This window comes from Neolamprologus multifasciatus, chromosome 18, assembly GCF_963576455.1.
Source record: "Neolamprologus multifasciatus chromosome 18, fNeoMul1.2, whole genome shotgun sequence".
Classification (NCBI taxonomy): domain Eukaryota; kingdom Metazoa; phylum Chordata; class Actinopteri; order Cichliformes; family Cichlidae; genus Neolamprologus; species Neolamprologus multifasciatus.
This window is the reverse complement of record NC_140456.1, coordinates 36,316,654-36,337,817: the sequence shown is the minus strand read 5'-3', so window position 1 is coordinate 36,337,817 and position 21,164 is coordinate 36,316,654. Positions and strand designations below refer to the sequence as shown.

The 21,164-nt window shown below is 40.8% G+C and overlaps 1 protein-coding gene across 1 annotated transcript in view; it reads left to right on the top strand.

Moving 5' to 3' along the window:
- The window catches only part of LOC146498580 (ADAMTS-like protein 2), a 31,948-nt gene that overhangs the window by 1,326 nt on the left and 9,458 nt on the right, over window positions 1–21,164 (top strand). Inside the window, exons 2-8 of the mRNA XM_085140095.1 lie at window positions 6,543–6,626; window positions 10,791–10,891; window positions 17,234–17,309; window positions 17,417–17,519; window positions 17,692–17,837; window positions 18,577–18,700; window positions 19,999–20,079. Coding sequence (XP_084996221.1) covers window positions 6,543–6,626; window positions 10,791–10,891; window positions 17,234–17,309; window positions 17,417–17,519; window positions 17,692–17,837; window positions 18,577–18,700; window positions 19,999–20,079 — 715 coding nt within the window. The remainder of the gene's footprint in view (window positions 1–6,542; window positions 6,627–10,790; window positions 10,892–17,233; window positions 17,310–17,416; window positions 17,520–17,691; window positions 17,838–18,576; window positions 18,701–19,998; window positions 20,080–21,164) is intronic.

The window sequence follows — 21,164 nt, the reverse complement described above, 5'->3', positions numbered from 1 at the left end:
ACCCCTTAAATTATAACTTCCTTCTTTTAAAAAAAAAACATACTCTGAATATTTCCTGGCAGTTCTTTATTTTTTGCTTTGAATAGAATTTGTGCTGTTTGGAATTTCACTAGATCGTCAATTTTCAATATTTCAGACTACAAAAATAGTGAGTTTGTATGTTCCCTATAACCTGCATTGTGGATGATTCGAATTGCTTTTTTTTGAAGAGTAAAAAGTGAATTTAATGTGGTTTTATAGTTATTGCCCCAGACCTCTGCACAATAGCTTAAGTATGGTGAAACCAGTGAACAGTATAGAATATGAAGTGATGTTCTGTCGAATACCTGTTTTGCCTTGTTTAGTACTGCAATGCTACGTGATACTTTGGAATGAATATATCTTAAGTGAACTCTCCAGTTAAGTTTTTCATCTATTATTACCCCCAGAAATTTATTTTCACTGACTCTTTCAATATCAACACCATTTATTTGAATCTTTGCATTTGTATTTAAACTACTATTTCCAAATAACATAAGTTTAGATCTATTCAAATTTAATGATAATTTATTTTTATCAAGCCAGAACTTCACTTTACTTATTTCATTAGTCATATCCTCCAATAAATTCTGCAGATCATCACCAGAGCAAAAAATGTTTGTATCGTCAGCAAAGAGAACCATTTTTAATACTTTGGACACTTTACAGATGTCGTTAATGTACAAGTTGAAGAATTTTGGACCCAAAACTGACCCTTGAGGTACACCACAAGCAATGTCCATACATAAGGAACAACCACCATTTATTTCCACAAACTGCTTTCTGTCACTTAAATAACACTGGACCCAATCTAAAACTACCCCTCTGACACCATAACGTTCCAGTTTTCTTATTAATATATCAGGATCTATAGTGTCAAATGCCTTTGTCAAGTCTATGAATAACCCAGCCACATAGTGCTTTTTGTCTATGGAATTTGTGATGTATTCTATTGAATCTAATAGTGCCAATGATGTTGATCTGCTTGATCTGAATCCGTACTGACTCTCAGTGAGTAGTTTATGTTTATCTGTAAATTTTTCCAGTCGGTTTTTAAACAGTTTTTCAAGAACTTTTGAGAATTGAGGTAGTAAAGAGACCGGCCTGTAGTTTGTGAAATGGTGTTTGTTTCCAGATTTGTATAAAGGTATAACTTTTGCTATTTTCATTCTGTCTGGAAATTGACCAGTTTGAAATGATAAATTACAGATGTATGTAAATGGTTTTATAATAGCCTCAATGACTCTTTTAACCACTATCATATCAATATCATTACAATCCAAAGATTTCTGATTTTTACATTTTTTGACAATTTCAAAAACTTCACTTTCATCAACAGCTGTGAGAAACATAGAATATGGATTTCTGTCTATCAGTGTATCCGGTTTTTCCTGTGCTTTCCCAGGATGAGTGATTGTTCTTGCTAAATTTGGTCCAGCAGTTACAAAGAATTCATTGAGACTATTTGCCACAACATCCATATTGTATTCTTCACGGTCATTACAAATGAAATACTTGGGATAGTTCTTTTGTCCAGTCCCACGTTTTATAACACTGTTCAGGATTTCCCATAATCTTTTATTATTATTTCTATTTATATCTAACTACAGGCTAACTACAGGTAACTAACGGAAAATTAGAGCATTTTACAGTATGCAGTAGCTTCTCAGTAACAGCTGTGGTCCATACAGAGCATTTATTTATAGTCAGATCCTCTGACTATAAATAAAAGATGGTCATAATAAGAAAATTACTCTTATTTACAAAAAGGGACGTAATGCTCTGTGGACCCCAAGCTAGCGCTGGACCCACAAACTCAACAGGAAAATGTTTACCAAAGGTCATAGATACAGAGGGCTGAGAGACATTTTCCCATCTACACAACCAGAGAGCGGTTTCTAAAGAGAATGTGAGTTTAAGACACTCGTGTGTTGGCTTCACTCTTCATGCCTAGAAGCTAGATATCCCTCTTTGATACTGTCTGGGCCATCCCATCGTCTCATATTTAGTCAGCAAGTTGCATCCATAAACTGTATGGGTGCTAAGGAACACAATAATGGGATGCATGGGTTTCACTCAGTTAAACTACAGCATATATTTCTTGGATGAACCGTATCAGACAGCAATACATATCTGTAATATACAGTGGGTAAAGTTAGTATTGAACACATCACCAATTTTTATACTTATAAAAGTGCTATTGACATTAAATTTTCAATAGATGTCGTCAACAACGATGTTGATGTCCATAAATTATGTGCAATAATGAGAAACGACAGAGGGAACCAGTATCGAACATGTTTACTGAAATGGATTCAATGCGTCGTACAAAAGCGTTTGTTGGCTTCAATACGCCTGCTGTATGCAGAAACTAGTCACAGTGACAGGTGTGATTTTACCCATGCTTCCACAGTCCAGAAGGTTCTGGGTCATTCTAGCAGCTTTGGTTTGTCTCTCTGAAACTAACCGAGTTTGCTGTGTTTGGCATCAGTGTCCCCTCGTTTCATCTTCATCATCCTGGTAGGTGGCAGCAGGTTTTTATCAAGACTCTCAGGACGTTTTTCCACTCATCCTTTAATCTTCTGAATCACAGTGCTGTGTGCTGAAAAACAGCCCCACATCACGATGTTCCCACCTGTTGGTTTGGTGTTTTTGGGGTGCAGTGCCGTTCACCTCCAAACATAGGGTGTATTCTGGCATCCAGAGGTCAGTTTTGGTCTCATGTGACCAGACTCTACTCTCCCAGTGTTTCCCAGGCTTGTCTAAACGTTGTTCAGCAAACTTTAAATGTACCTCATTATGTTTGTGCTTCATTATACTTGCTGTCCCTGTGTGGAGACTGAAACACTGGGTGGATTGAGAGTTTTTGGTCCCCAGATTGTGGAATGGGTTGTCCCTGTTAGATTGGCCCCAGCAGTTGCAGTTGTTAAATCATGTTTAACCTCCTAAGACCCAAACTCTTTCATGGCATGCATTTTTAATTTTTCTTTGCTTTTTGGGTTGATTGGGACCTAAAGAATGTAAAAACAAAGAATTACCTATTGTTTTTTTTTTTTACCTAATTTTTGTTTTTGAGAAAAATGAGAGCCACATATGAGGACATTTGTTTCAAATTTTGATAGCACAGTGGCAGCATAATGTCCTCGTAAGTGGACATCAGGCCCTTGTAGAGAAAAATTAAGTATTTTGGTCTAGATGTCCCAAAATGTGATGTCCACATATGTGGACGCCAGGTCCTAGGAGGTTAAAAAAAACCTTTGGATTTCAGTGTGAGTACTACTGTTAGCGTCTAGATAGTTTTAGTCAGTTTTTTCATCAATCTTAATCTTTTGTACCCTTTTTAAGACTTAAGTTTATGTATTGTACATTTTGTGTTTTTATTTTTCTGTTTTGTATTTTTTGTCTTCTTTATTTGATATGTGTTTTTGTATTTTATTGTCGCCGTCTTCTAACTGGAAAGCACTTTGGGTAACTAAATTCCTTTAAAGTGCTCTATTTTAAAGTCAGTCACCAGAAGTCATTAATAGCTTTACGTATCGGGCAATTAAGAACAAACTGAACAGGATCGTCAGAACTGCTGGAAAAATATTAATCAGCAACAAACTTCATTGGATAAACTCATCAGGCTGTTAAAGGAAGGTGCGGTTTATTGTTGCTGACCGTGAACACCCTCTTTACTCTGAGTTAATGCGCTCAGGACGATGATATAGGATGCCTCTCTAGAACAGGTTGTATAAGGCGTCATTGAGAATATATAGACTTGAATGATTGCCTATGTTGGATTCTCTCCAACAACCATAAACTGCCATATTTGGTCCATCTTTGTTTTCCTGATTATATCTCCCTCCACGTCGCCTCCAACTCACGGGTTATCATCCAGTTCCAGGCTTCTTTACCCATTTAAAAAACGAAATCAAATTAATCTCCTTTTTCAAAACGTCCTTGTTTCCTGTCTTTCTAAATAGCAGCTGCTCACCTGTTAGGACACCTAAACTTTGCCCTGTGCAAAAATCCACAAGGCTGCACTTTAACCATCACTCCTTGACACAGTCACTCTGGACAGATCCGAAACTGAACGGCAAGTCTGGTAACTTCTGCTCACCAACTGGAATGGAATCGCTTTCTTTTATCATGTTCAGCTGTCCTGAGGATATTCAGCTCTACACTTTGGGATTATTAGAAAATGTACCTAGTGTTCAGTGCGGGTTTTTTATGGAGCCATGAATGGTCAAAAAGATCCATTCCCATCCACTGAGACAACCTTGCCACCGTAGACCAATTAACAAAGGCCAAAGAAATTCCCCTTCAATCATGAAGCTGTCAGCCACCAGTTCTTACTCAGAACAGAACACATCCGTTATAATTCCACCGCTGTCTCCCTGTCTCGTCATTCAGAGCCTCGGCCCTCATGCAGAGGCAGTCCCGATGCAAGTCCCTAGATTTTTGGCCACAACATTCGAGATCTAAACCCCAGCATTGCAGAGCTCATGAGCCTTTTCCAAGAAGTTATTATCAACAGCCTTGCTCCTGGACTGAAATCAATTTTTATTAATTTCACTACCACTTTAAACTTCTTTAAACTTTAAACTTCTCTTCCCATCCATCTTCGACCTCATGCTGTCTACCTCTAACTTCGGATCTTTCTGTTATTTTCATGCTCCGTTACAGATATGGTCACTGCTACCTGGATTCATGCGCTGTTCAGAGTTTACCTCAACGACGACCAAATTCAGTTCAGATCTTTATCCCTGCATAAGTGACCTTCACCCAGTCTCCGAAGACTGCCTCGTCTTCTCTCTCAAACAAAGTAAAACCTCACCACACCTCACAGTCAGACCCTCTGTTTACAACTGAGTCTGGCCACGTGGATCCCAGATCCTTGTTTCTCTCTTACTGTCCGGAATATCTCCTAGTGTAATATTGCTAATAACAGTAATATTGGTAAAACCTTTCACCATATTTGGGCCTAATACTTTGTTAATCAGATCAACATGATCTTTGGTGAATACAGTCTTAAGACGATGTTGACATTATATTGTGAAGCTTTTGAGTTTTCATGTAAGGGTGTGGTTGTAGCAGCATGCCAAACTTGGACCTTTCACCATATGACACATATATATTAGGGGTAATATACACAAAATTCACGGTTCGGTTCGGTTCGATACTTTGGTGTCACGGTTCGATACAAAAAAATGTTCAGGCCTTTTTAATCTGTCATTTATTAAAATTATAAATATATATTTTAACTCAAAAGTACAGTTTTTAAATTTAATGTTGCTGAAACAACAAAGTAATAAAATAAATCTCTCTGATGGAGAAATCACTCATCTTTGGAAAAGAGAGTTTATTACAGAGAAATGTCTCTTTCAAAATAAAAGCTATACTATACGCTTCTCCTGGGCTATATTCTCAGCAGCATATTAAACATATCAGGTCCCCATAAGGAGAATCATGTGCTAACGGCTGTCTAAATGACTCGGCTAAAGTTTGTAGCATGTGTGCTTGTTGTTTTTGTCTGCTTCCACTTGTCTTTGCACTAGGATGATGTCGGAGTAAATGTGCAGTCATATTCGTTGTGTTCCCACTAGTGCTGTCAGCGTTAATCTGAAATGACGTTAACGCCACAACACGGCAAATCTCCGTTAACGAGCTACCGCGGATCGCCCCGTGCGTGGGGTTGGACGGCCAACACGTTAACGAGCTAACTGCACTAACGCACTAGTTCCCACCAATGTAATTGAGCATTGCGTGGCACATCCAACATACTGTTTTACTTTAGTCCATGACGCGCTTACCTTCAGGGTCATACGTCACATGAAAACCAAAATAGTTCCAAACGCCAGATCTGAATGAGGGTGGGGGAGGTTCAATTTGCCATGTTGCAACGAGCTTAACTTCTGTCTTGCTAGCTTGCCCTGCGCTCAGTGAATCTGTGTTCGACTACTCCGCCTAGGCTGCACTGTCGAGCGCAGATCCACTGAGCGCTCAACACAGACAGCACCGTCAGAAGAAAAGTTGATAAAATAAATCAAAAATTTTGTATTGTTCATACATATGTGTACCGAACCGAAAGCACTGTATCGAACGGTTCAATATTGATACGAGTATCGTTGCACCCCTAATATTTATATATTTGTGTTCTGTATATTGTATATCAGCATTGTACCAGTCTGTCCCAAACTTTACCTGCTTGATGGGAGTCTGAGTATGGCGACATCATCCAGTCTACATGAAATTTTCATTTATAGTTTCATGCATGATATATATCAGCATTACATACGGGTAAGTATCTCTATCGCCATCTAGTGGGCATAGATGGCAATCATTACATAAACGACCCAACAGCCAATCACCTGCAGCACGCTCAACCGCAGTGCGCCCAGACGTGCAGTGGTGTGCGAGCGCTCTGTCATCACTGGTTGCAGGTTTAAATTTATATAATTTTTTTCCTTTTATTTTTCTTTAAGCCGTCCTAATGTTCTCCATGTTTATGTGTCTGTGCATGATTTGTCTGTGTCTGTTAGGACAGAAGTGAAGTGAGGGTGGGGCAGCATGACGGCCATCTACGATCACACGGAAGTCAAAATGGGAAACAGACCGGCAAAAAGGTGATCACAGTCTTTTGAGTTTCTTTGCATGCAGAACTGTTGTCATGTAGATTTCAGTCTGACTCTGAATTTTTGCAGGTGGGGGCATTTTTAACATGCTGGCTAAAAGGGGGGGGGGGGGAATGGTGATTATCAGTAAAGCTCAAGTATGGAGAGAAATGTGCCTCAAAAGGGTTACAGACGTGTACAGTGATTGGTGTGTACTCACAAGCATGTGCCCACACCCACACATAAATACATACGTTTACACACAATTAAGTTCAGCTCACGGAGTCGGATCATTTCTTTTTCTGTGGATACAACTATCTAAAAGTTTGAATAACAACTCCGTCTCACTCACTTACAAAACCTTAATTATGATGAGAGTCTTCAAAACTTACACACAAACCACTGCACACGTTTGTAAGTACATCACCATTATTAAGATACCATTAAGGTAAATCTATGTTTGCCACACATTCCTGAAAATGTCACGGTGTAAGTCCAGTTAAGAAGTGAAGTGTTTTTGAAGCGCTCTTACTTTGAAACAGAAGCGTGGAGTTTGTATAATATACAATTAGAAAGTTTAACAGAACAGGATTTGATCAGACGCTGTAAAAATACTGATGGATTATTATCATTATTACATAAAGACACCAGATGATTGAAACAGGAGTGTTCCTATTATTGTTTATGCTCGAGTTTTAGTTGCTAATGTCAAACCAGTACATCCCAGCAGCTTTTAAGGTGGAATATTTTACCAGTTATTAGTAAAATATTTCACCTTATTCTTGACTCAATACAACAGGAGCACCAAATCAACCCATGAACACCTTAAATGTCAGCTCTCTGTTGATTGCTTTGGTCTATTCAGTTCACTGATTGCTGGGTTTTAGTGTCTCTACTGGAACTGCAGAAAAAGGCAAAAAAGTGACACACAGTTAATGTTTTTGGTTTCTCTTCATGCCGTGGAGGAATGCAACTATCTGGTTACCACTTCACAAATTAAGAATTAAAGATAAATTTTGGACTGGATGTGGACTGGTCTGTTGTGCTGAACAAAGGGCCAGGCCTGAAGAAGTTTACCAGTTCGTCTACAGTATAAAATAGATTATTAAATAGAATAATTCAACATACTAACTGAAAATGGATTGAACTACATTTTGGAGCGTGTTTTGTGGCACACTTATAATGGTGTAGAGAGTTGAGCGTCCACAGAGCAGAGATCTGAGCGAGAGGGGCTGTTATTGTGTGAGTATGGAGAATAGCAAACACTGAAATACATTTCTTGCAGGCAGCAATTTTCTTCGCTGAAAATAATTTTCTTCTCAAAATGCAACATGTGCACTTGCAAAAAATGTTGTATTTGCGCTCAGGCACAAAAATAACGCCATACTTAAGCTGTTCTGGAGGAGCTAACAGTACAGTCACTACACAGTAGAGCAGGGCGATATGACCAAAAATATTTATCACGATATACATTTGAAAATTTGCAATAACGATATAACTGACGACATAATTGACACTAGAGCAGGGGTCGGCAACCTGCGGCTCTTTAGTCCTTATACTGCGGCTCCGCGTGGTTTGGGAAAATTAATTAGAAATATTTAGCTGAAGTGTATTTTATTTGTGTTTAGTTCTTTTTAAACTTGTAGTTCTAAATTGGAAGATTATTGTGATTTTGAAATATAAAAATAAAATTATATTTTATTATTGTTCATCGCTCAAAATAAGCATCACACTCGCGGAAGCTGGTGTACCCGCCGAAACGCCGTGCGTTTATCGAGACTTTCAGCCCCAGGTAGGCCAGTTATGGACCTTCTGATCCACATTATGTCAGCAGCTGTTCTCCACTGTGAACTATGTTAAAACAAACACGCTCACGCCTCACAGACGACAGCTTACAGTCCTGTAAAGATGAAGTGACTTCGTACAGCCTGATCTGCAGACGCTGTGCGCAGAGGTTCAGGAGCAGAAGTCTTATTGTAAACATATCACAGCAGACCCGACGATGTTTGCATGAACACGCTTTTCAGCATCTCTTTATTGACCACTTTTCACACACGGTTGCTGTACGCACACAGCCGGCTGTAGCTTTGCAGCTCACAGCCCGACACACACCAACACAACAGCAGAGAGAGCGCAGACGTAAAGGTGGTGAGGTGTGATTGCGGGTGCCGCTCAGGTGCGTCCGCCTCCCATGCAGCGGTGCTGCAGACCACGCCCCGCCACACACATTTACCATGTAAAATAAATATAAGTAAATAAATAAATATTTATGCAGAATTTTGCAAATATTTATTTTTCATTTTTTTAGTAGCATAGTGCTTTTTTCCAATTATTTTTTAAAATTCAGGTCAAGGCTCTAAAAGCCCAAAGGAGATATAACAGTTTTTGTTTGCTGGATCATTTTAGTTCAGCTTTCCTTTTGTTATATTTCTTTAAGAGTTCAAAATGTGTTAATTATATAAATAAAATGTAATTTTCTCTGTAGCACTTCATGGATTTCATAAGCAACACACCTTAGTTGTTCACACAAAGCATAAAGGTTAAAAACAATATATACAGTGTTATCTTCATTTTAGATTTAGTATTTGCGGCTCCCAGAGTTTTCTTTTGCGCAGAAACTGGGTCCAAATGGCTCTTTGGGTGTTAAAGGTTGCTGACCCCTGCACTAGACAAAATACTTTACAACTCCACAACTTTATTACTGCAAAAAAAACCATCAATGTATTTTCACATAAACAAGCAGCTGTTTTTTTATGTGCATTAAAGTTATATAAAAATGTAACAGTGCAAATTCCTCACTGACAGTTTAACCAAAAGGCATTTCCAGTGGAAACTGGCCGACATATCCTCAGCATAACCACGTATAATCTCCACAACACTTAAAAAGAGGTTATACACACACAATACGGTAACATTATGTTGAAGCACAGTACGTATCACTCCGCGAGGCTCCGCCTACGATGCCGTAATGCTCCGACAATCCATCAAGCGGTGCGGCTTCGTAGCTTAGCAAAGTCGTACTGAAACATTTGACAGATTTTCGAGCGCCGTGGACATAAAATCGTCTCGAGGTCAGTAAACACAACCAGAGTTCATACATAAGGCACACGGGATTATAAGGGGCTCTGTCGACTTTCAGAAAAATCAAAGGATTGATTTTAAGTGTGCCGTATTTTCCAAACAACACGGTAATAACGACGGCCCGCTAGCATGCGCTACCAAAAATAGTGCTTTGTTGTGTATCTGACGAAAGCTAAACCAGTTCCACACCAGTGAAGCTGCAGCATTTTAACAAACCAGTTCAGGTTCATCGTTTCATTCAACGATCCACTTTCTCCCTTCTCATTCTGCGTCGCCGCCATGCTTTTTCCGCCATGTGCGTATGTAAACAAAGGCACTGCGCATGCGCGTTTTACCCATATTCTATCACGATATTTCCTTTTCTTATCGTTGCCCAACATTACACCGGTGTTACCGTGAACGGTATGATATGGCCCAGCCCTACTCCACAGCTCCTTAACAAGGTGTTTCTTGTTGGAGATCCTGGGCAAACTCAGGACTCAGTGTCTGAGGAGACCGATGGACGGAGCAGGCATCTCAGCTTGGGCTGCTGTCCTCTTCAGCCTGGACTCCAAAAAAGTGGTAGACAACTGATGACATTAAAATTGTTACGTTTCTATAATACTTGGATACAAAAACATCTCAAGTAAGTCTGAAGTAAGTGCTTGCAGACATTTCCAGCTCCTGCAAAATATTTTCAGCATAAATAATTTACTAAAAGAGGCAAAACTCATTTAAATCTGAATTTGAATGATAATATTTTACTTTTTTGTACATTTCTGTAAACAATAATGCAATAATTTGGTTTAAATCAATTCTTTTGTCTTCAATAACTCATTGTTCATATTGCGATAGACCTAATGAACAGCTGGCCTGACTAGTGTAATATTACACTTTACACAGTCGTGTTTCAGCGATTAGTGAGAAGTTTAAAAAGGTGAACTTTGATTGTTTGGTCAGTAGGTCCACAGGCACTGTTTGGTGCTGCTAAGGACGCCATCTGCGTTCTTCGTAACAGTGTCAACAATAATGGTCATTATTTTAATGTTTGATGGTTACAGGCTGACCTTAATGACCCACCTCACATTACTCACTGGCCTGTATATTTTCTCCCAGGAGGTGTTTCAGTGGTGGGGGGAGTGGTCCACGTGGTCCTCCTGTTCCAGGAGCTGTGGAGGAGGAGTGAGGAGCCAGGAGAGACACTGTCTCATGCAGAGGTAACCGAGTGACTTTCAGATGATATTCCACCTTCTGAATGTTTTGGTTTCACATGTGCCGTCTCAGCCTGCAGATGTGACTGTAACTGTAACTGTAACCCAGACGCACAAACACCAAACATCGTTCTGAAGAATAAAACAGATCAGCTGTGCCATCGATTCGTTTAGTAATTGCAGTGTTTCTGCACCATATTAAAATCATATTAAAAGAAAACATTTACATTTTAGTACAGTCATTTCAAATACAGTAAAGTACACATACAACCTGAACTAAGGCATAAAACTAATCTCTGTCCTTTGAAAGGCTGCCGGTATCTCATTTACATTTATTTATGTCAGATAATTAAAGAAGTGTGATTCCACAGTGCTTTAATTCCACAGCTGTTCCCACACAAACAGCAGCACGAGCAAGAGTCGCCCACAGACTCCAGACTTCCTGTTTTATTGTGATAGTCCTCGTCTTGTGTGTCTCATGTTAACGCGTCCCAGCTGTCTCTACTCACTTGTCTTCTTCCTCCAAAATAAAAGTCTGTCTTTGATTTATCCTTCATTTGTCTGTGAGTCTGCACTACATTCATGACATGGATAGCAATTTTTCTTTCTTCGCCTGTCCCGTTTGGTTCTTTTAATAATAATAATGATGGATTGCATTTTTGTAGCGCTTTTCGAGACCCTCAAAGCGCTTTACAATTCCACTATTCATTCACTCTCACATTCACACACTGGTGGAGGCAGCTACAGTTGCCCTGGGACAGACTGACAGAAGCGAGGCTGCCATCAGAATTATTGTCTAAAGGCGAAGAAAGATGCCCAACGGATTTACTTTACCAAATGGACCATCCCAGCCTTGTCGTATTGGTCTATTTGATTCACCTTTAAATGTTTATTTTATTTTATTTTCACTTGCTACACACGGGACAGACTTGACTGGGAGAAAGAAAGAGGGAAAGAAAAACAGTGGGGAAGAGGAACGGTGATAAAGGGCAAAAAACAAAAACCAACAAAACAAACAGACAAAAATACATCCATCAATCACCTGGATCACCTGATGAGAAAGAAAAAAGAGAAAACAAGCAAAAAAAAAAGAGCAATATAATAAACAACATCACAATGATCTATGGTAATATAACAGTAACAGCAACAGAGGAGCAGCCGCACCACTATCCCAGAAAGAGCTGAGGAGAGTCCCAGATGAGGGGTCACTCAGCAGCCGCGGAGCAGAAGCCAGGGGGGGTTGCAGTGACGTGCCCGTGAGCTCCGCCGGCAGCCAGCTGTGCCTGAGTGACCGAGCCCCAGGCCGAGAGGCCGAGGGCACCCCACCCCCGAAGTGGCCCGAACGAGCCCCAGGCTCCAGGCCCCGACAAGCAGCCGCCAAGGAGTGAGCCGGTGTGTACCTGGACGCCCACTTCTCGTCTTCTGGAGTCCGTGTAGCGTGCCCACTGTTGGGTCTGTGTTTCCACAAGACCCGCTGGTTCAGAAACGTATTCTCGTTAACGACAAAAACAAGGCGAACATCTTTTACTTGCTAGCAAGGGAGGCCCCAGCCGGTGTCTCAGAAAGCACTCTGAATCCTACCGCGTGGGGGCCCTACTCCCACACCAATCACAACAGCGAAGGTGGGACCAAACTATGACCCCCCCCACCCCCACTAGGTGATGAAGCTGATCAAAGGAGTCCAGAGCAATTGATCTGATGTGGTGGCAGAGGCTGTATCAAGACTAATGTAATCTAATAGATAATTTCTATATTGGTTAGAATTAACCTAGTAGGACCTGCGTCCACATATGTGGACATCACATTTTGGGTTATTTAGACTAAAATACTCAATTTTGTTCTACAAGGGCCTGATATCCACTTAGGGGGACATTATACTGCCACTGTTCTATCAACAATTTAAACGAATATCCTCATATGTGGCTCTCATTTTTCTTAGAAACAAAAATAAGGTTAAAAAAAATCTGGTAATTCTTTGTTTTGACATTCATCAGGTCCCAATGTGACCAAATATCAAAGAGAAATTAAAAATGCATGTCGTGGAAGAGTTCGGGTCTTAGGAGGTTAAGATTGTTTTTATTTTTCCAGTTCATGAGGACTGTTTTCTTGGCTATGCATAGGGCAGTGAAAACCATATGGGCTATATTCTTTTCTGTAGTGACATTATCTAAGCTGCCCAACAAACACACTAAAGGGGAAGTTGGAATGTTACATTTCAGACACTTTGATAAGTCTTCACATATCTCGCGCCAAAACTTCTGAACTGGTGGACAGAACCAAAGAGCGTGGATATAATTGTCCGGTGAATTCGTTTGGCAGTGTGAGCAGTTGTTGGTAGACGTAAAGCCCATCTTGAACATCCGATGACCTGTATAGTGCACTCTATGTAGTATTTTGTATTGAATTAATTGAAGACTGGGATTTCTAATTAAATGAAAGGTTTTTAAAGCAAATCTGAGACCAGAAGTTTTGGTCTAAGTTAACTGATAAATCCGCTTCCCATTTTGCAATAGGAAGTGATATTGATTCATCTGTTTTAGAAAGCATTCTGTATATTTTGGAAAGTAATTTGGGGGTTTTAAGAGTAAGAAATTGAACCACACTTGGTGGTGTTTGTAGTTCAACTTGACCCGGTTTAAATTTCTTTTTAATTATGGATTTAATTTGTGTAACTAGTCTGTCAAATGAAATAAATTCTGTTCCTTCTAGTATATGTTCTACATATTTGATTCCTTTACCACTCCAATCTGGAAAGTTTATCATATTATTGTTTTGTAATATGTCAGGGTTGTTCCAGATAGGTGTACGTTTGCATGGGATTAATGAAGACTCTGTCAACTTCAGAAACTCCCACCATGCTGTCAGAGAAGAGCTGTTGTTGATGCTTTTGAAGCATTCATGTCGTTGGATGTTTGAGCTGATAAATGGTAGATCTGAAATCTCTAGATTATTGCAAAGTGCTTGTTCTCCATCTAGCCAAGGTTCGTCTAAGAGGGTATGTTTTAGCCATCCTGAGATAAACTGAAGCCTGTTGGCTAAGAAGTAGTGCTGAAAGTTAGGTAGTTCTAATCCTCCTTTATCCTTGGTCTTTTGTAGTGTTTTTAAGCTTATACGTGGGGGCTTATTTTTCCAAAGGAATTTGGACATACATGAATCTAGAGATCTGAACCAATCTTGTGGCGGTTTAGTTGGGATCATTGAGAATAAATAATTTATTTTTGGTAAGACCATCATTTTTATAGTGGCAACCCTTCCCATAAGTGATATGGGTAGACTTTTCCATCTAGCCAGATCACCTTCTACTTTCTCTAAAAGTGGGATATGGTTTAATTTAGTTAGATCTGCAAGCTTGGGAGAAACATTAATACCTAAATATTTTATATTTCCCGATTGCAGTGGTGTAGAAGAGGAATTATGGAAGGAGCAATTAATCGGAATGACTGTAGATTTTGACCAGTTAATTGAGTAATCTGATATTCTTGCAAAAGAGTTTATCAATTCAATCACCCCAGAGATATTGGTTTGTGAGTTTTGGAGAAAGAGTAACACATCATCCGCATAAAGGCTGATTTTATGTTCCACGTTCTTACATTTTATGCCCTTAATTGCTGAATTCTGTCTAATTGCTGCTGCTAGAGGTTCGATAAAAATTGCAAACAGTGAAGGGGAGAGTGGGCATCCCTGCCTGGTGCCCCTCAGGAGACATAAGCTGGAGGATGTCTGGTCATTTGTTCTGACACAAGCTGTTGGGGAGTTATATAATATTTTTAACCAGTTAATGAAAGAGGATCCAAAACCAAATTTGTGTAAAGTTGCAAATAGAAATTTCCAGTTAACTCTGTTAAACGCTTTTTCTGCATCTAAAGAAAATATTGTAGTTTCAAGGTTTTTACTGTATGAGTAGTCTATCAAATTAAGTAATCTACGTGTGTTTGTTGATGAGTGCCTACCTTTTATGAAACCAGTTTGGTCAGGATGAATTAAGAGGGGGGTTATTTTCTCTAATCTCTTTGAGAGAGCTTTGCAGATTATTTTAAGGTTTACATTTATAAGGGATATTGGACGATAGCTTGAGGGATATACAGGGTCTTTGCCTGGTTTTAGCAGGAGATTAATGTTTGCAGAATTCATATTTGATGTAAGTCTGCCCTTTTCTTTGATTTCTAACAACGCTCTGTAAAAACCTGATGCTAGAATCGTCCAGAAGTCTTTGTAGAATTCTGCAGGAAAGCCGTCTGGACCTGGAGCCTTATTATTGGGCATGTGGAGCCTTATTATTGGGCTACTTATCAGGGCTTCCTGGAGTTCACCTGATGTCAGTGGTGAATCCAGTGCCATTGCTTGAGTGTTTGAGAGTTATGTTGTCCAAAAACTGATCAATTTCCTTTTTAGACGGGTTTATTTGTGGTGAATACAACGTTTTATAGAAATCCCTGAAAAAGTTGTTTATTTGTTTTGGGTCATATATTGTGTTCCCAGATAAATCTTGAACATCCCCCAATGTACAGATGGGGGCTGGATGAAGCACTCTCCCGTCGGGAACGTTTCTGTCCACCAGGATGACTGCTGCCCTCTGTCTGCCCCCCCCCCAATCCTGCTTTATGGCCTCTGTCTTCACAGTGACCTAGCGTTCATCTCTTGTCAGCATCTCTCCTGTTTTTACAGTCAGTGTTTGAATGGAAGCAGATACAGTGAGAGAGGTGTGTGTTTGGGAGATATTAACGCTGTAATGAAAGACAGATGCTGTAACTCTCTGTCCTCCCAAAGTTACACACAAACACATAAATAAGGCTATTTAGTCTCTTCTTTTAGTTCAAAATAACACACACACACGATGGCCTCCTCCTAAGAAACAGATCCACTGCTTTGGCTGCTAAATAGTTTACTGTGTTTACGTCTTACTGCTGTAGGAAAGTTTTAATGAGGCCAGTACCAGCTGTAAATGTTCTTCTTCGGTCTGCAGGCTACAGACAAGCTTGCTGGGTTTCTACAGTGGTGTCGAGCGTCTTCTGGCATGGCCCACTTTGGAGTCTGAACAAAAAGATTTATCCCTTTTTAATGATTATGATTTTAAAAAACACATTTGAATTTTACCTGAACAACAGTCAGGTTAGAGCTGCAACATCCCACCTACAGTGACTCAGTCTGAGAACAACAGAATGAAGTGATGATCCTGAAATGGCCTTTGCTGGGTGGGAGTATTTATGTGTCTCTCTTTGTCTTCGCCCTGTGATATATTGGTGAGTTAACCCAGGGGTGTCCTGTCTGTGCAGGGATAGGCTCCAGCTCCACTTCAATTCTGACCAAAGCGATTCAGAAAAACGGATGAATTTAGTAGGCAAATAAAGATACCCACTGTGCCACAGTAACCATGGTGTAACTAGTGGGCAGTGGAAGGGAAGTGCAGGATTAGGCACGTCCATTCATCTCTAAGAGCTTACCATCTAAGGGAAGACCTGGACACTCTTGGTGGGTAGCTTGGTGACATCATCCATGATACTCAGTTACACACAGTTCATTTATTGTCAGTGTGTTGGTGTGATGGACTGAGTTGAAAAAGCAGGAGGAGTCACAGGAATTATTAGAAAAACCAGGGTTTCCATTTAACCCCCAAAAATTATATTTACAAAAATAACAAACGTTGAGCTCATAAACGAGGTCAAAGAAACAAACCTAAACTCAGCCCAAACAAACATAACTGACCTAAACAGGAAATGACACACAAGGCTTTATATAATGGCTGATCAGACCACTGTGACACACGAGGGGTAACTAAACAAAACGCAATCATAAACCACAAAAATTATGCAGTACAGCCTGGTTTGTTTATAAAGTCAACACCAGAGAAGAAAGTCAAACCCACTGAACCCTAAACTCAAATATGTAATCAAATACAAAAGCTTTTTTTTAATTAAAGAAAATACACAGTCTCCTTCAGCAGGAAGTGGTGGTGCGGTCCAATTATCCCTCTTTGTATTTAAGGGCTTTAAACCCTGGCCTCCACCTTTGGTCTGGTAACTCTCAGGGATCGTGGCAGGTAAGCAGCAAGTAAAAGAAGCAAAGGTCAGTCAAACAAAGTAATGAACTGGTACATAACCTAAATGTGCGCGCTTACAAAAAGAACAAATGTCTCCAAACCAATCAATAAACTTATTGGAAACTAAAGTGTGTTATTGTGTTCAAATGAAGAAATGAAAATACAAGCGTTACGACTTTAGAGTGTGGCCGTGGGTTTGGCCAGCACAGTTGGCAAATTGAAGCTTTGGTGTGGAAGCACAGCAGCCTGCAGTTAGATGAACGGTGTCATCAATAAAAGTGTTGATCGTCCTGCACTCCTGTCTGTCTCAGGCTGGCCTCCACCCAAAATGTGAACAGCTCCTGTTGTGTTGGCTCCCCTAAGAAGTACCAGCTCTGTTCAAAGCAGGTATGATATTGATCCTGTACTGATTGATTACAATAAGGAAACAGTAGAAAGAAGCATTGAAGCTTTTGTCTGTGTTTGTTAGTTTTGTGTATGTATTTGTTTTGTAGCCGTGTCCCAGCACCAGTGTTAGCTTCAAGCAGCACCAGTGTTCCCAGTTCAACTCTAAAGCCTTTGGAAGGAGATACTATCAGTGGATACCTCTGTACCCAGGTCAGCCTTGGTCTGTTCGTCTCATGTGTCGGTTCACTTTCATCGTCTACGTTTGATGATGCAACAGTAGATATAACATGTGAAGATGTATTTGTCTGAAATAATGACACGATGTGCAGTTTGTTGATGTTGTTAAAGAAATGCTTTCTTACATGTGTCCTTCCCCATGTAGCCGATTACATCAGCATCTCCAATAGACCATGTGACCTGCAGTGTACCACCATCAGTGGTGAGCGACAGCTGCTGGTTCCTGCCCACGATGGCACCTCCTGTCGGGATACTGAAAACCATGGCGTGTGTATCGAGGGGATGTGTCAGGTAACCAACCAGAAAAAGTTCAGATGTATTTACTGTGGAAAATCTTAATGAAATATTTTCAACATCATAGAAAATACACTCGTTAGCTGCTTCGTTAGCTTGCACGCCGTGGTGTTCATTCAACAAGGCGCTCAGACTTTTTCGTCTACTTTGGCAGGATGATGTTCCACTACATCCCACAGCTGCTCTGTCAGACTCATTGTGCTCGTCATGCATGATGCTTTTAATTTACCGTCATGATTCCTCAGGCAGTCTGAGATGATATGAGCTGTTTGACATGGTTCGAGTATCTGTTAAAGGAGGGTAAACTCTCCAGAGGTGGACGCAGCTGCTGTCAGTACTGAGGCATGCTGGGAACAGCCTTCACCTTTCAACACATGGTTTCACTTCACTATAAAGAAGTTCTTTGTATGTTCTGCCGTTGCTGTAGTAGGGGGGAGCTAAAGGAGCTGACATCAATGACCTTTCTTCTTGAACCCAGATGTGGGGCAGCTGGCTGCCCTGTTGGGCTCCACGTGACCTTTCCTCCCCACTCTGACATGTGGTTGAACTCGGCTGTGTTTAAAAGTGTGCTTTAAAGAGCAAAACATGTGAACACGTTCACCCAATCACGTGGCTTGGAAGAATATATTTCCTGGTTTTTAAGTCAGGTGTTTCTGGTTGTTGTGAGAAAAAGCTGCATGAGTGTCTCTGAAGAACAAACAGTGTCACATGTGTGATGTCTGCTCCTCTGTTGCAGCCTGTGGGGTGTGATGGGGAGCTGTACAGCAGTAAGACTGTCGACAGATGTGGTGTGTGCGGAGGAAACGGGACGTCATGCCAGCGGATCTCTGGATCCTACAGGAAGGCACTCACACAGTTAGGTAACACACACACAGATAACCACATTCAACATACATATCTAACTGGCACAGGACGAGCATTTAGTGATTATTTCACTCATCAGACAGCTCAAGGAAACTTCTATCTTTGCAACCACCTCAGCGAAATCCACTGCACAGTGTCCTGTAAACATGTGTCAAGCCTGAACCGGGGTGGATGACAGCGGCCCGCTGGGGGGCGGCCCGCTGCCCCCCAGCGGGCCGCCCACCAGCAGGCCGCCCACCAGCAGGCCGCCCACCAGCAGGCCGCCCACCAGCAGGCCGCCCACCAGCAGGACTCTCGAAGCGAGGGAAGCTTTTTCAACATATTTTTTTAATGCTTTGATTTTGCCTGCAAGGAGCCAGACTTTGTAATCTTTTTTAAAAAATTGGTCTTGAACATTAATGTTCTTGAATTTCTGAGTTTTTATTTGGACACGAGAATGTTTTTCAGTCAGTTAAATAACTTCACATTGATCCTGACATCATTCTGTTTCTACACATAACAGAAAACTTAGCAAAGAAGACAATTTTATTTTAGCAATTTTACCTTTTAGCAATTTTAGCAATTTATTGCTAGCAACACATACACCAGTTTGTTCTTACTTAGTTGGACCAATGAAACATGTCGTTTGACAGCATGGTTTTGTACCAACACGGCTTCCCAAAGAGATATTGCCATGAAACTTGGCATATTGCAACATGGTGTAAAGTACGTTCTTAAAACATCAGAAGAAACAGGACAAGTTAAGGACAAAAGAAGTGGCACACCTGAAAGAAATTCTACAGCAGACGAACAGTTATGTCCTTCAGTAATAAGGAAAATATCCAGCAAAGACCTGACAGGACCTGAGAAATGCATCTGAGCCTTCGGCTGATTCATTTACTTTCCACAGAAGCCTCATTAGAAGTGCTCTGAAGGACGGCTGTCAAGAAGCCACTGTGAAGGAACAGAAAGAGGGAGAACAGGCTGACGTATGCCACATTAGATCTGGACTGGAAATCGCAGGCAACGCAACTCTTATGGAGTGATGGATCCAAACTGACTGGATCTAATCAGGAGTCCAACTGTCTACAGCCATGTTTCAAAGATGTTGGAGGCAGACGTCGACGCGTGGTGTAATCATGTGATGCCGTACCAGTGCATTAAAAACATACTTAGATGGGTCAGCCTTCCCCAGAGATCTGTCCTCACCAGAGTCCTCGTATTCACAGAGATGTGTTCCTGCTCATAAACTCTGGGAGTGTTTTTTCTTTACAATTGTGTTGCAGTTCAGTGACAAGTTTGTTTTTGTCATCAGGTTATGTGTTTATCACCAACATCCCAGCTGGAGCTTCAGACATTCAGATCATAGAGAGGCACAAGACGGAGAACATCCTGGGTGAGAACGTACAGCTTCTTTAAGGTCAATATCATCAGGGACCACGAGGGACCATGGTTATCATCAAATATGTGCATGTATATGATTAGTGTATTACAGTAAGCAAACTAATCCAACTCCTAAGTAACTTTTTAAAGGAAGAGAACAGGATTAGTAGCTAAACTCTGGGCACTGCTACGTTAGAAAATGATGACTCTGTGTTGAGGTGCATGGCTTCCAACACTCAGCTGTTCGTTCATTTCACTACAGATCCCAGACCTGCACAGGGAGCAAACGTCATCACATTTCAGTGGTGATGAGAGTTTTAGTCTCCAGCTAAGACTTGGTCACTAGTTTTAAGTTAAAGAAGTCCAGGTTGACACCAGGACCGTGAATTTGCCTCCCGTCTCGAGGTCTTTGAGAACATGCAGATCTGAACCACCTATCTGAGTCTTAAGTGCAAATATGTGAAGCCAACTGGACTTTCTTAGCTTCTTAAAGTCATTCACGTCTCATCTGAAAGGCGTCTTCTACCAACTGATGGGACGTCCCTGGCCTCAAGTGGCTCCCATCAGTTTGTCATGTGTTCATCACCAACATCCCAGCTGGGATTTTACTGTGTCAGTTAAAGCTGACGTCAGCGTGGAAATAAAACGTGTCTGGGATCAACTGCAGAGTAGGCGGAGTTTTCTCACAAAGGACACGGCATCTCCTCATCAACAGCCAATCACAAGTACTTCCTGTTTCCATGTGTCTAATATATGCTTTGACTTATGAGTTGTACTTCACTGCTCTGTGTTCAGCGAGATTTAAGTCCACACTTGAATCTTTAAGCGCCTGATAATAAAATAGTGCCAGGTTGTCTCGTGAGCGTCTCTCAGTAGAGCACAGTTGTCACTTTGAAGGTAGATGTGAGATGTATGTGGTCAGGCAGCCCCGTCAGCTTTTAGAAACATGCGTTTCAGATGAGAGCTCTTCAACAACTAACAAACAAGCCCATCTCCTCAAGACTACCACGGCCTAGATGGGAATGTAGACAATCTGAATGATATTGTAGCCAGTGTGGTGCTGCTTATTGCACCAGCACAACCTTTGCTCAGTGCTTC